The 16266-nt window shown below is 36.5% G+C and overlaps 3 protein-coding genes across 3 annotated transcripts; 1 reads left to right on the top strand and 2 right to left on the bottom strand.

Annotated features, from left to right (window-relative positions):
• Positions 1-2850: 2850 nt before the first annotated feature.
• Positions 2851-4656, bottom strand: LOTGIDRAFT_166737 (hypothetical protein; the record flags this gene model as incomplete). Its single annotated transcript, XM_009064148.1, has 1 exon — positions 2851-4656. The coding sequence occupies one exon, from the start codon at positions 4654-4656 to the stop codon at positions 2851-2853; it is 1806 nt and encodes a 601-aa protein (XP_009062396.1).
• Positions 4657-7586: 2930 nt separating this feature from the next.
• LOTGIDRAFT_166736 (hypothetical protein) lies at positions 7587-10579 on the bottom strand (the record flags this gene model as incomplete). The annotated part of the gene is made up of 4 exons (XM_009064147.1): positions 7587-8377; positions 8857-8906; positions 9267-10097; positions 10515-10579. 4 exons carry the CDS (start codon positions 10577-10579, stop codon positions 7587-7589), a joined length of 1737 nt encoding a protein of 578 aa, XP_009062395.1.
• A 3188-nt stretch (positions 10580-13767) lies between these two features.
• LOTGIDRAFT_166735 (hypothetical protein) lies at positions 13768-14683 on the top strand (the record flags this gene model as incomplete). The annotated part of the gene is made up of 2 exons (XM_009064146.1): positions 13768-14188; positions 14490-14683. 2 exons carry the CDS (start codon positions 13768-13770, stop codon positions 14681-14683), a joined length of 615 nt encoding a protein of 204 aa, XP_009062394.1.
• Between the last annotated feature and the right edge of the window lie 1583 nt (positions 14684-16266).

Raw genomic sequence — 16266 nt, 5'->3', positions numbered from 1 at the left:
AATTCACTAAACAGATATATAACTAAGAGGCGAAACAAAACAAAACTGAAGGGGAGTTGACATCTTATTGCTCTGTGTTAAATGATAAGAATTAGTGACAAATCTTCATAATAATTCAACAGTAACATGTATTAAACGAACAACTGTAGACGCCTTAAGGTCGGAGAACTTTGTCGCCGGTTAGAGTCTTGTCTTGAGTTTCAACGACATGAGGAGACAAAATCTCCAGTCGTTTTCCACCTTGTCGATAATCACGTGCGGAGCATGCAATTGAAAGGAAAATGATTCTGATTGGATGATGACGGTCTGTCTTGCAGACGATAACATTATCGGAGACAATTATCAAACTTGTTGATATTATAAATCCTGTCGGCAACACGATAATCTTGTGGAAGCACGGGCACACGCGAGATTTTACTCAAGATGCGAGTCAGAGACAAAAATCTCCGACCAAGACTGCTCGTGTACCTGAATACTTCTCTGAATGAACCGAGAAATCTTCCTTCTTCCGATGTCGAAAGGTGGAACATAAAATATTTTCCCATAGTTGAATTGATCTCAATATAGACATAAATACATACATAATCCCAACACTTTCTTACATTGGATACTTAAACTTTTACTTTATACACACTTCATATTATGAATACATTTGAAGATTTTGAAGTAGCCCTTTATTTAATTCAATATCAAAGAGTCTCAATAGACAAGGATATTTAACTTCATTCCAAGAACAAATTAGAATTTTAAATCTCAATGCAGATTGGACTTAAATAGAAAGAAACCTGCATCTGATCTAGATCTTCAAACATTCCAACTTACAGGGAAGGTTAAAAGAAAGGGAGATAATCAGAATTAAAAGTTGTAAAGATTTTTAAAGTGTTTATATATTAAAATGATACTTCAGTCTGTAGAAGGTGATCTATATCAAACATTGTATGGTTAATTAGCCAAGTAAAAATGCTAATAGTGGTTATAATTAACTGATTTAGATTTTACTTCATAATCTATTGCTCTCAAAAAAATTAACCCTACTGACTCAAAATCAGCATTGAAAAATCAAACAAATGAGCCCTAGATCTTTTTAAAAAAAATCAAATCGCATAAGTGATCCTCAGAGCGGTTCATAGATCTTCTTTCAAAATAAAACTCCAGTTGGCCAAAAATCTGTTTTGAAAAATTAACCGCGAGGAAATTAACCCCTGAGTGGCTTTAAATATCTACCGACAAACAGCAAAATCGTCGACAGGATTGATATTGTGGAGAGTTGTAATGTTGAGTTATCGAGCTTAAAGAAATCTGAAGTCAATACGAGCATCACGTTGACTAATTGATATTTCGGTATAGTACACCCATGTTAACTCACTAAGTGTATAAAATGCAGGGAGTTGACAAGTATTTGATGTTTCAAGTTCAATATTTATTTTCAATACTCAGTGTTACATGTCGTCTTTAGCTAGACTTTAGATCTATGAATATATTATATATATATATATATATATATATATACCAACCAGAGTCCAATCTATTTATAGGCAAGGAGTGTGGTTTAAACGACGACGACGACTCCTAGACGCAGGTCAGAGCAGTCTTAGTACATTGCTCGGGAAATTGTATCTATAGATAGGCCAAATAGTCTTCGCATTTATAAGACCTATATATAGACGGACCAAGAAGTATTCGTCCTTTTGTTACATAGTTACATAGTTATATATAGTTACATAGTTACATAGTTATATATAGATATATAGTTACAAAGTTATATATAGATATATAGTTACATAGCTATATATAGATATATAGTTACATAGTTATATATAGATATATAGTTACATAGTTATATATAGATATATAGTTACATAGTTATATATAGATATATAGTTACATAGTTATATATAGATATATAGTTACATAGTTATATATAGATATATAGTTACATAGTTATATATAGATATATAGTTACATAGTTATATATAGATATATAGTTACATAGTTATATATAGTGACATAGTTACATAGTTATATATAGATATATAGGTACATAGTTATATATAGATATATAGTTATATATAGTTACATAGTTACATAGTTATATATAGATATATAGTTACATAGTTATATATAGATATATAGCTACATAGTTATATATAGATATATAGTTACATAGTTATATATAGATATATAGTTACATAGTTATATATAGATATATAGTTACATAGTTATATATAGATATATAGTTACATAGTTATATATAGATATATAGCTACATAGTTATATATAGATATATAGTTACATAGTTATATATAGATATATAGTTACATAGTTATATATAGATATATAGTTATATAAGATTGGTTGTATTCTATAAACATTAGATATAATAAAACTGACTGGGAAGTACATTAACAGTTCCTTTTTAGATCGAAGATATGAGTGGTGTGTCAACACAATCGGTTATTCTAATTGATGGGTGGGCAATGCGGCATTGTTACAAAGTAAAAGTGTTGGATCAATTACAAATCGATAAAACCTATCAGATGGACTAACAAAGATAAACACCAAATATATTATATAATCTAGAAAAACCAATAAAAGGAAATAACTATTAAAACATCTTCAAAATATCTGACTATTACGAACTTCGTCTTATACCTTGACAATCGCTAGTAGTATTGTATCAACGATGCTAGCCACTATTCTTGTATCAACGATGCAACGATGTGATTGGATTATACCCCAGCAAATACAGCCAATCAGAAACCTCCACAAAAAAACAAATAGCTGCATTTACAAACTTACTTGATAGATAAGAAATGGTTGTAAACAAAAGTCAAAGTGTGTTGACTTATTTCAACTTCTTATCAAATCTAAACAAAATGCGCATGCCTTTTCCAGAATAAGAACAAGAGCTGCGGCTAATATACCAATAACTAATGGTAACAGTAACCCCTTTACATCGCTCATAGACAAAGGTTTCACAGAGTTGTCGAACTTGCATATTCTAGAAAGATCTCCTTCATGCGTTATATGGTCATATATACCGCTATACTTCAGCCGTCTCATGGCGTCTTCCATATCAATTTTCAGAATAGATCCTTTAGCTACTGCTAGAGAATGAAATGAATCGGGAAACTCTTTGAATTTGATAAAATCCAAATCACAATTTTTTAAGAATGATAAATAGTTATCCACCGCACCGTTTAAAAAGGCGTATTTTCCAGATAGGACGAGCTTAGTCTGTATGTTCAAATCGGGAGACAGAATGTTTGGGTTCGACTCACGAATTCTCATCATATTGGTCCATAAATCTTTCAGCTGCTTGTTCTTGGAATTGATCATCATGTCCGTATGGAAGCTCTGATCCATGGTACCGTACTTCCAATCCGTTCGGTCTAACAACTGCGAGATTCCATTGAAGGGCTTGGTCTCCTTCGGGATGAAGACCTTCGTTAGCATTGCTGTATACAATCCTCCCATTACTACACAAAATAACCACCAAGACGCCCAAATCAGCATCTTTGAATTATTCTTAAAGTGAACATGCCCTCCTTCCAGGAACAAACAACCAGCCGTGAATAGAAGTATATCCAAAACGGTATTACATAGAGACACGCCTTTCGTAAAGAACCCAGTGGATACTATTAACAGAATAGATATACAAACATAACTTGTAACAATACCTAGATAAACCTCAGTTCCAAACGGTCTCCAAAACAAAAGCCATGACGGCTCTTCTCTCTCTTTTCTAAAAACAATCCCAGTTTTGGCTATTTCTAAGTTAGGATAAATGAAGTCAACGACTTTTTGCCTTTCTAGGTTTTCTGTCAGTCGAGCAAAGACTAACGAAGCTTCTTTCTTGACTAATTGGCCCACCATCCCTCGCCATGAGCCGTTTACTATAGCTCCGTACGTCAAGTCTCGGGGTTCAGTTAAAGTATAAGAGAAATTCAAATAACGACTTATAACCTGCAATAGCTGGAAAGGCAGTTGTAAAGGGTTGGGTTGTGAAATTGTCGACACATTCAAATGTCTGCCATTCATTCTGTATTTAAAGTTTGGAAAGACTTTGTCGATTGACAATTCACCATTGGAAACTTCGTCAAAAGTCGTTTGATATGGGTGTTCAACTTTGGTGAATATCTTCGGAATGCAAGCATCGGTAGTTCTTGTCACAACTGATAAGTTAGGTAAGACGTTTAACTGTCCTGCTTCCAATAGAGTGTTTAATATTTTAATATTTGCCGACACCACCATCCATCGAGTCCTGATCTGAAACACGTGTTCTGTCCCTTGAATGAGACACCTCATAACCCTGAGATCAATTCCCTGAGTATTTCCAAGCACTATCAACACATTTAGTTCTTCTCTGCCATGGTATACATCATTAAAAACTTCATATAAAATATTGTAATTCCCGGAACAATTTTCAGCATTTTTAAAAACGTAATCTATTATAAAGAGGTTTCCGTCTGAAAGCTGAAAACTGGATTCTGAAAGTTCTGCATCTCCAACAATAATGACGCTATTCACATTGCAATCGTGATAAACATTTACTGCAAATTCCACAAGACTTTCCCGGCAATTGCTGACGGGATCAACAAAATTTTGGGCATTTACCGCAAACTGAAAAGTGGCAGTTGATACATTTGAATCCATTGTGTTGAAAAAGTCGTTTTGTTCAACAGCTTCTGTGTTATAACCCCTTGTAATCAACACCACCAGCGAAAAAAAGTAAATAGTATTGGATACAAGTAAACTTAAAACGATCATCATGAACTGTTAGCTGAACGTTGGACTAGATGGACTTCTTCTTTTTTAAGATTATCCTGTTTTTCACGTTTAGAATAAAGCTCAATACATCATTTGTGGAGCGATATAGATATACCATTGTTAAAACAGAGCTCAGTACAGTGCTCCAAACATCGATTGTAGTGCTCCAAACATCGATTGTAGAGCCATATAGAAATACCACTGTTAAAATCAAAACTTATTTCATCGTTTGTAATACTTTCAGGTTTGTGGTTTTTATGTAAATTTAGATGTTTGTAGTTGTCATTTATTTGTTATTGTAAATAGATAATAATTGTTATTTATCAACTTTTTTTGTTTCAGGTCCATTAAAACTCATTAACGTGATACAGGCGACTAAATATTGACAAATCAACTCACAGAGGACTGTCTGTTGTGCAGTAAGAGTCAGCAAGCCCACATTCAGTAATTATTTCAGTTATATATGGCTATATAGCCATACCTCATCTCCTGTATCCTCCAACTACCAACTACTACGACTACCAACAACTACCAACTACTGCGACTACCAACAACTACCGCTGTCATCTACCAACCAACAAACCTGCATCCATACTGCATTGACGAGGTCCAGAAGGCCGAAACAGTACTGTCTGCAGTTAACCCTTAGGTATACTATCTCTTATTAAAAGGGTTAATCGGTTTCCAAACAGGCGTATGTTTATATCAAATCGTGGCCTACTTTCGATTTGCCTAAATGTTCTGGTTCTTTATCAATCGTTTTGACCGGATACTAAGTATTTGCCAGACTTTCATGTGGGAATTCAACACGAAGCACTAGAAGACCGGATTACCTGATGTTGTCATGGAAACAGATGCTATTTGATTTCATAGTCCAGAAAGTTCAACAATGTAAATGTAAAAAAACATTTTGAAATAAATTTTATTCGATTGAAAAAGCAACAATAATCAATAAAAATATTATGCACCAAAGAAATAATTACAGTGGAATTTATGTGTATAATTTTTCTCCCGAAACAACGCTCCTCCTTGTTATGTTATTGTGTGATTTGCTTTATATATCAATATTTGGAAGACCTAGGGTATAGAACGGAAACTGCACTTATTTGTGTTGTTGGTGACATTTCCTTGTTGGTAATACTTGATTTGACTGCAGCTCTTGACACAATTGATCATCAAAAACTGATCGAAAGGCTTCAGAGTAGCTAGGGCTTAGATACCACCGGTCCCACTTAACGAGAGATGCTACAGCTGTTCTCATGCGGTCACTTGGATTATTATTATTATCATTTTCGTAGTACAAAAACGTCAAAATAATACAAAACCGTGCTGCACGAAGTCTTCTAAAAGTACCTCAACGATGCCACGTATCTCCAGTTCTCAACTCCCCACATTGGTTGCGAATAAAAGAAAGAATTGAAATCAAAATTTTGTCAATGGCCTATCAAACCATCCATAATTTTTCCCCAGCATACCTACAGAATCTACTGTCAATTTATACACCACCAAATAGAGGATCATGTCCAGAGCACACAAGCGCTTTGGGCATTCTTCTATAGTATGGAAAGGCGCTATATTAAAAGACTTGTTAGGTTAATCATTATTATAAAAATTGTTACCTGAAGTCAAATTATGTTTGAATCTTAAAACCTAATCGCACGATGAGGTAACTGTTTGTGGTAGTTTAAAACTGTACCAGTTCTAGGTACCTAATCGCACGATGAGGTAACTATTTGTGGTAGTTTAAAACTCTACCATTTCTAGGTACCTAATCGCACGATGAGGTAACTGTTTGTGGTAGTTTAAAACTCTACCAGTTCTAGGTACCTAATCGCACGATGAGGTAACTGTTTGTGGTAGTTTAAAACTCTACAAGTTCTAGGTACCTAATCGCACGATGAGGTAACTGTTTGTGGTAGTTTAAAACTCTACCAGTTCTAGGTACCTAATCGCACGATGAGGTAACTGTTTGTGGTAGTTTAAAACTCTACCAGTTCTAGGTACCTAATCGCACGATGAGGTAACTGTTTGTGGTAGTTTAAAACTCTACCAGTTCTAGGTACCTAATCGCACGATGAGGTAACTGTTTGTGGTAGTTTAAAACTGTACCAGTTCTAGGTACCTAATCGCACGATGAGGTAACTATTTGTGGTAGTTTAAAACTCTACCATTTCTAGGTACCTAATCGCACGATGAGGTAACTGTTTGTGGTAGTTTAAAACTCTACCAGTTCTAGGTACCTAATCGCACGATGAGGTAACTGTTTGTGGTATTTTAAAACTCTACAAGTTCTAGGTACCTAATCGCACGATGAGGTAACTGTTTGTGGTAGTTTAAAACTCTACCAGTTCTAGGTACCTAATCGCACGATGAGGTAACTGTTTGTGGTAGTTTAAAACTCTACCAGTTCTAGGTACCTAATCGCACGATGAGGTAACTGTTTGTGGTAGTTTAAAACTCTACCAGTTCTAGGTACCTAATCGCACGATGAGGTAACTATTTGTGGTCATAGCTTTTAACGATAATGCCAAACATGTTTTGGCTGCGTTTATTGCAGCTCTGAACACACAAGTTTGATCATCTTATGTGACGACCCGGCGGTGGTGCCTGCTACAAAAATGATATGCACCCCCAATTGTACCCCCACTTCATTTCTTCAAAAACTAAAAAAGTAGCTCTAAAATATGTGTAAGAATGCACCAAATTAATTTCATTTTCAAAACTTCTCTCGAGGAAGAAACACGCGCCTATACAATTCCTCGGAGTTGCCTAATTTTGAATCCCATCCGTCGGCTGTTTGTGAGTACACATTTCCATCACTTGTCACAAGCAAGGTTTAGAAAGAACTTGACCATCTCATCAACAAAAGAATTGACTGGATGTAAGAGTCTATTTCCACTGGACACTGACATGTCCCAATAGTCTAGATAGTAGACTCGATCACGAAATTCAAACAGTTCTTTTAATAAGATACTTCTATACACTTTTCCAAAATAGTCGCTTTTCACTATTGGTTTAAAATCGGCTCCTGTAAATGCATGAGGTCCTTTAATGAATATTTTGATTTTTGGATATCTGTTTAAAAGTCTGGTTAACGGAACCTTCAGTGACCGCACCCTCGCTTCAAACAAACTTGTGTGAAAAAATAGAAAATGCGCATACAAATGAACCATTACAAACATCTTGTCTTTATTCTGACTCCACTGAAGTCCGTCTAAATGAAACCCGATTGCTTTCGTGTTATTCAGTAGATCAGGTGTTCGAACCATGGAATACGGTAGGCCGTGGATGCCATATTCAACACGGAAATTACTGTCATGGACATCACAGTACCGTTGTACTCTATCGTGTGGCCGGTTTCCTATGAATGTGGTATTAGTACACTTCGTTAACCTCAGGAAAGACTGAAATATCTGTCTCACGGTCGAATCTCCAACAAGATAGACATGTAAATCGCGAATGCAACGCGATAGTCTTTGACGAGTTATTTGCCCCTGACAGAATGAGGGATGCCATGTGTTGTTATTGAAATAACCAAGAGGTGCTGTGTTCGTCCATGTAAATCTTGACTTATAGGAACTACAGTATGGTAAATTCACAACTGTGCCTAGAAGGATAAAAATATCAATATCATCGTATGATCTGAAATGACTTAATGAAATACATCGGAGTTTCACGCCATATTTTTTTAGCTTCTATTAGAAGCTGGAGAAAAATGGAAGTATTAAATATTTTAAGCGAGAGGTTTTGTTCTTTAGAACATTTTCCTCAGTTGGCTTCAGTCAGATAAACATCGTCTCAATTGATCTATATGACAGAGTTTTTCATCCATCATGGGAGATGTCCCCACTTTCAGAAATGTGGATTGGGAAGGGTCCGCTGCTACATTATTTTCGAATTCAAGACGATGGAGGCGACGGGTTGTTAAGGGGAATAATTTAAAAATCAAAGTGCTTAGAATCTGCATTTTCAATACTCTTTCAATATTACATTCTTATAATGTGTATTTCTACACAAAACATTTAGGGGCCGCTGAGAGCCGCCATTGACCAAATATCGACTATAAAAAGAAACAAAGGAACATACCTATGTTTATAGTTATACTTTTTGATTTTAATTCATTGACTCTATTTTGCCTGTAAGTAGAGTAGAAAACGGAAAATAACAAATAAAAACTTGTGGAATCTCTAGGTCCACGGCCTTCCCCTCCCCCAAAACATAAGGGGCCCAAATCTCAGAAATGCAGAAGGTAATATGTTAAAACAGCCCCAACCCACTTAAGTTAAAGGGCCCCCCATTCATCTAGTCGAGCCACTGGAGTGCAAACCGACTAAGCTACAAACCACAAAAACTAAAGCTGACATTGTGGATATTGGCGAAAGAGTTGCATTTAACAATGTAACCATTATCTGCCCTTGTCTTCTAGCATTATCATAACCCTTGTCCGAAACTAAAGCCCTACGCATTTATTTTTTTGTGATAATAATTCAACTTACCGAGACAATATTTTACTTTCCAAATTATTCATACGTTGTTTACTATAATTTATGGTATGCAATATCCGAAGGTCAGAACAGGCTACTTTTGGCGAGTTCGGTTGCCCACAGTAATATGGATTAAGATTAAAGTTGGTGAAATTACAAACTCGTGGATAAAGAGGTATATCATGGAAGGGCGAGCACAGCGTCATGAACGTGTCGCCACCTCGCAAAAATCTGCCCACGGAATATCGTAGTACTTTTGATTCGCGTCGAGTTCGTAACAGAATTCTTAATTCTTCACGTGAATAAGCTATGGATACGTGTATTTTTGATTTCCCGGTCCAGAATGCCTTTACTTCAGCCACATAGGTCCCGTTGTGAAGATCGTACACCTCCCCACCGGCCTGGAAGTTCTCCCCAGTAATCCACACCCTGACGTCATCACCTCCTCGCTTCAAAAGCTGACCAAATCCATTGTATAGCTGTATCTTCACTGTTACCGCTTCATATTGGTTAAACACTGTATTTTTAGTTGAGATAATAGAATAATTAGAGCTAGGAAGATCACGAAGGTCCTTTATTTCGCCCTCCTCTAACAACTCCTTCTCGCCTTCTATAAAATAGTCGTCAGCAGTCGTATCTTTAACGTATACCACATTTTCGGAGAGAAATTTATTAAATATATCCTCCGAGCGAACGTCATCGTGTTTCATATTGTAGTCTTCCAGAGAAGGCGATTGTCGTTCTGGAAACATCAGCTTACGTTTTGGCGTATTTTGACTATAAAACGGTATCGGTTCAATATTCGGACGCATATTGATCTGATACTTTATTGTATGCATGATTCTACAATAGAATTGATCAAAGAAACATTAGAAATCGAACAGCTGTAAAAGAAACTATCATAAATTGTTTAAAGGATTTTTACGGAGCCCCTTAGGCGCTATTTTGAACGAATTAATTATTTCGTTAAGACGAAATATTTCATAAAAGTATGGAAAATTGCGCCTTAAGGGCTCTATAGATTTTAACTCATCGAAAGAATTTTAAAACATTTATACTTAATTTAACATTTTTACTTACTTTTTTCAGTACATATACTTACTTAATTACTGAAGGTGCACTCACACCATTATCGATTACCAATTGTGATTGATTGCGAATAATAAACTCACAACTCGGTTGCATGAGAATTGTATTAGTCACAACCATTCGCAACTTGGTGTGAGTGCACCTTTAACCACCGATATGTGTTAAACTTACTTCAGACCAAAAACTGTCGCTATGATCAAACAGCAAATAAGAACAAGTTTCTTCGTCAACGCCATTTTTTTCCACATTCAATGGATCATGAAAGCACTGAAAGTATAAAGATCAAATGTATTTATTCAAGACAATACGATTATTGAGATTCTAGAACTAGTGCAGTCTAATTAAACTTAAATTACAATTTCTTTCTATCTCCATTGGTTGATAGATGACAAGTTAATGTTCGCTTCCAACTGATGCTAATATCGCGAACTAGGTAGTTGTTGGTAGTTGGATTGGATCAAATTGGATGATTCTGTGTTGTTGGTTTGGTTGTTGATTCTTCGTTAGATCTGGTCGGGTCGAATGACATGGCGGTGAAACTCGGCCCTGGATGGTGTGGCGTGAGTTACTCGATCTCTTTCATTCTTCCAAACTCGTTCTGATCATGGTATTTCTTGTTGAATGGTAGTCGTTGGTTTGGTTTGGTTTGGTTTGGTTAGATTATCTAATAACAGTAGGAAAACTAGAAGACTAGAAAACAGTAGCTGGTTGGTTGGTTGGTAGATAAGAAGTTAACGTTCGCTTCCAGCGGATGCTGATATCGCAAACAAGGTAGTAGTTGGTAGTTGGATTGAGATTTATACCAAGGTACCGTACTGGTGACGCTACAAGCTATTTATAGCAGTCAATCACGCGTCACTCTCATATCTTTCACATTGCAACACATTTAAAGACAACATAAATAATATTATATAATACAGTATTGTGAACGTATATAACGTATATACAAAGAGTTCACTTATAGCAAAAGTATTATATATAAAGCTGAAATTAGCCTGAGCAATTAGAATCAATCTGAATTAGTCAGCAATATTCGATTGAGTCACATTTGAAGCTGAATTAGTCAGCAATATTCGATTGAGTCAAATGTGAAGCTGAATTAGTCAGCAATATTAGATTGAGTCAAATGTGCAGCTGAATTAGTCAGCAATATTCGATTGCGTCAAAAGTGGAGCTGAATTAGTCAGCAATATTCGATTGCGTCAAATGTGGAGCTGAATTAGTCAGCAATATTCGATTGAGTCAAATGTTAAGCTGAATTAGTCAGCAATATTAGATTGAGTCAAATGTGAAGCTGAATTAGTCAGCAATATTCGATTGAGTCAAATGTGAAGCTGAATTAGTCAGCAATATTCGATTGAGTCAAATGTGAAGCTGAATTAGTCAGCAATATTCGACTGAGTCAAATGTGAAGCTGAATTAGTCAGCAATATTAGATTGAGTCAAATGTGAAGCTGAATTAGTCAGCAATATTCGATTGCGTCAAATGTGAAGCTGAATTAGTCAGCAATATTAGATTTGGTCAAATGTGAAGCTGAATTAGTCAGCAATATTCGATTGCGTCAAATGTGAAGCTGAATTAGTCAGCAATATTAGATTGAGTCAAATGTGAAGCTGAATTAGTCAGCAATATTAGATTGAGTCAAATTTGAAGCTGCCAGCCCAGATTAGAACCGATCAACTTCAATGTTCCACGTGACATTTAAAGTTTCCAATGCTTGAGCCAACTGTACTACCACCCGCCCCCAGAGATACACTATTAATATGTATACAAACTCACTTGAATGTGTCTTTCCATCCAATATCCCAGCAGTCTAATCAATATACCAATTGACAGGTGTCATTTCGAACATATCGAGCTGTAACAAAAGTAACACATCTGGACTCACAAGCTTTGTAATAAAAATTTATATCGATTTTAGATAAAAAAAAAAACATAACTATCGAAATGACTAGAAATTTCTTATAATTCCAATAAAGGGATCATTGTTAAGGGTTGTCATTCTAGGCGGCAAATCTAACAACAACAAAACTAGAGTTATCTTATCTTGGTCTACAGTCTCTTTTATCCAGACACTCAACAGCACTGGTCTATATAAACCCTATATAATATATATCGTCACAGACTTCTTAAGGGATCGCCAGATACAAGTGAACGTCGCCAATTCTCTCAGCGAGAAGCACTCGTTGGAGAATGGCACCCCGCAAGGCTCTGTTATTAGCCCTACCCTCTTCAGCATCATGATCAACGATCTTGCCCTGGATTATGTAAAGCATATAGAGCTCTCGGTTAGCACGGCTCTATATGCAGATGACAGTTCGATATGGACTGGTCACAATGACCTCAATAAGTTAAATGGCGTATGCAAACTGCTCTGAACCAAGTTGCTAAATGGGCAAACGACTGGGGCTTCATTATTTCGGAAGCTAAAACCGTCGGTTTGTTCTGCAGCAGAAAGAAAGATCACGACAGTATTGACCTTAGACTGAATGGTGTGAAGATTAAGCATGAGAATTCAGTAAGGTTCCTGGGAGTACACTTTGACAAGTGTCTGACTTGGAGTACGCACATTGACTATATCTGTAACCGGTCTACAAAAATCTTAAATGTTATGCGTTATGTTTCAGGTACCACATGGGGAGCAAACAGAGAAACTCTAATGATGATGTACAGGTCACTGGTTCGTTCAGTTATTGATTATGGTTGTATTGCCTATGGCAAAGCAAGTGATACTCAACTGAAGAAACTCGACGTTCTACACATGAAAGCTATACGTATTGCCACCAGGGCAGTCGTAGGTACAAAGAATGAGGCGCTACTTCAGGAGGTGGGAGAGAAACCCCTCTCTCTTCGGAGGGAGGAGCTATCTCTCAAATTCTGGGGGAAACTTAAGTAATTGTCCGAAAGCTGTCCAACGTATTCCAGCATCAGAAGATTTACTCGTGTCGGAAATAACCAGAAGAATCGTAGTATTTCTTACGGGCAAGCGGTCACTGATCTATTGAGAGAGCATCAGCTCGATCAAGTAACGATCCTTGAACGACGCCTATCGGCTACTCCGTTTTGGAAGGTTACCAACCCGACAGTCAACACCCAGCTGATCCAGAATAGCAACGCGCTCTTGATCTCATTGATTCCGTGTACGCCGACCATTTGAAGATCTACACCGATGGTTCCAAGAGTAGTACCGCAACAGGTTACGGTTTGTGCATCCCAGCAAAAGGCATCCGCTTCAGTAAAAGGATCCCCCCGCACTGTTCAGTGTTCACAGCAGAACTTTTTGCCATCAGGGACGCGGTAGCATGGCTGTCCGTCAATCACACGGAACATGCCGCGATTCTATCCGACTCGCTAAGCAGCCTCCAATCTATTTTTCTCACCTCTTCTAATTGCAGGTCAGAAGTTATTTCCGAAATAAGAAGAATGATCCACAACTACCAAACCAACAACGACCAGAAGATTGAATTAGTATGGGTTCCATCGCACGTCTCCATTCCTGGCAATGATCAAGCAGACCGTTGTGCCAAGGAAAGTCTGAGTCTGGAGGATATCGAGCCTGTAGAATACTCCTATTCGGAGTTCTGCAGTATCGTATCTTCTAGGATCAACCAGAAATGGTCTGACATGTTACGGAACCTCGACACCGCAAGATACCAGATTGATCCGAAGATACCAAACCAAACCAAACCAAACCATCCATATGTAGCCATCTGCAAAGTGGCAACCAGACTCCGGACCAACAACATACTACGAGACCATCAGTTCAACGCCATTAAATGTCGCTGTGGCCACGTTGCCACAAGGTCGCATGTCCTCATTCAATGCACTGAACTGAAACCCGCTCGTAAGCCACTACTAGAGTACCTGGAAACCAACGGCATACCACTCACCATACAGAATGTTTTGGCTCCACCCACGGACCACTGGTATACGATAATGGAACTAGTCTTCCATTTTATAACCAAAACAGATAGGCTAAGTTTTTTTACTCAAAGTTTCTTAACACTTTTTAATTATATCCTATCAATTTAACAAGTTTCATTGCAGAAACATTAGAAAACATCTCTCCCCCTTTTGTGAAAGCTTCCCCCCCCCCCCTCTTTCCTCCCTCTTTTCTCACTTCCTTTTTTTTCTTTTTTTTTCAGGTCTTCGAGTTTTCCAACAGATAACAGATAATCTAACCAAACCAAACCAAACCAACGACTACCATTCGACTACCACTCAACAAGAAATACCATCATCAGAACAAATTTGGAAGAATGAAGGAGACCGAGTAACTCACGCTACACCATCCAGGGCCGAGTTTCACCGCCATGTCATTCGACCCGACCAGATCTAATGAAGAATCAACAACCAAACCAACAACACCGAATCATCCAATTTGATCCAATCCAACTACCAACTACTACGACTACCAACAACTACCTAGTTTGCGATATCAGCACCAGCATTCATTTATAGAATAAACGAGTATTAACGAAGAAAAGGTTATCTTATTATTTCAGTGGTACGACCCCTTTATTACACGCTCATTATCACTTTATATAATGAAAGCGATGGAAATCAGAGAAGAAATGTTAAGAATCAGACATTCAAAGCAACAATTTTTATAGTGTATATAGTGAAATCTAATAAATTTGAAATCATAACCGTGGTATTTCTATATCACTCTACAATTGACGTATTGGGCACTATTTTAACAGTGGTATTTCTATATCGCCCTACAATTGATGTATTGAGCACTATTTTAAAAATGGGATTTCTATATCGCTCTACAATTGATGTATTGAGCACTATTTTAACAGTGGTATTTCTATATCACTCTACAATTGATGTATTGAGCACTATTATAACAGTGGTATTTCTATATCACTCTACAATTGATGTATTGAGAACTATTCTAACAGTGTTATTTCTATTTCACTCTACAATTGATGGATTGAGCACTATTTTAATACTGGTATTTATATATCACTCTACAATTGATGTATTGAGCACTATTTTAACAGTGGTATTTCTATATCTCTCTACAATTGATGTATTGAGCACTATTTTAACAGTGGTATTTCTATATCACTCTACAATTGATGTATTTAGCACTAATTTAACAGTGGTATTTCTATATTGCTCTACAATTGATGTATTGAGCATTATTTTAACAGTGGTATTTCCATATGGCTCTACAATTGATGTATCCAGCATTATTTTAACAGTGGTATTTCTATAACACTCTACAATTGATGTATTGAGCACTATTTTAACAGCGGTATTTCTATATTGCTCTACAATTGATGTATTGAGCACTATTTTAACAGTGGTATTTCTATATCACTCTACAATTGATGTATTGTAGTAGATTAACCTTCATCGTATTAATGTTTAATTATAAATCTCATATAGAGATTAACTATCACCTGAAATGGAAGACAGGGTATTATCGCTAATTAAGCTTAGTTGTTGATTAGAGGGATTTGGCTATAGCTTTGATTACTATGCTGGGTTGCCACAAACAAACTGTTTGTTAGATCTGTATTTGATTATAGATACAGCGTCCTAGAATGGGCTATATAACTCAGCCTCTGCCATATTCTTCAAGTAACAACTGAAGCAATACAAATTATATTATCTAAACCCTGTCTTCTATCATTTCAAGGTAAGGTTCAGTTTATATATATTTATTATATTATATGAGAGCATTGGTAGTCACAGCCTGATAGGGAATCTATAAAAGCAATTAATCAAACGTTATTATACTTTGAGCCTTAGATTCCATACTTGCCTGTTGACTGCCCCAACTGGTGCAACTCGGTGGATAATCTATAAAAGCAACTATTCAATTATATTAAATTGAGCCTTAGATTATCTACCAAGGCTGCACCAGGACTCAATGCGTAACTCACAAGTGCACAAGATAATGTTGGA

Source organism: Lottia gigantea, assembly GCF_000327385.1.
Source record: "Lottia gigantea unplaced genomic scaffold LOTGIsca_60, whole genome shotgun sequence".
In the NCBI taxonomy this organism is placed as follows: Eukaryota; Metazoa; Mollusca; class Gastropoda; family Lottiidae; genus Lottia; species Lottia gigantea.
Note: the sequence above shows the minus strand (reverse complement) of the source record. Positions and strands in the feature narration are given on the sequence as shown.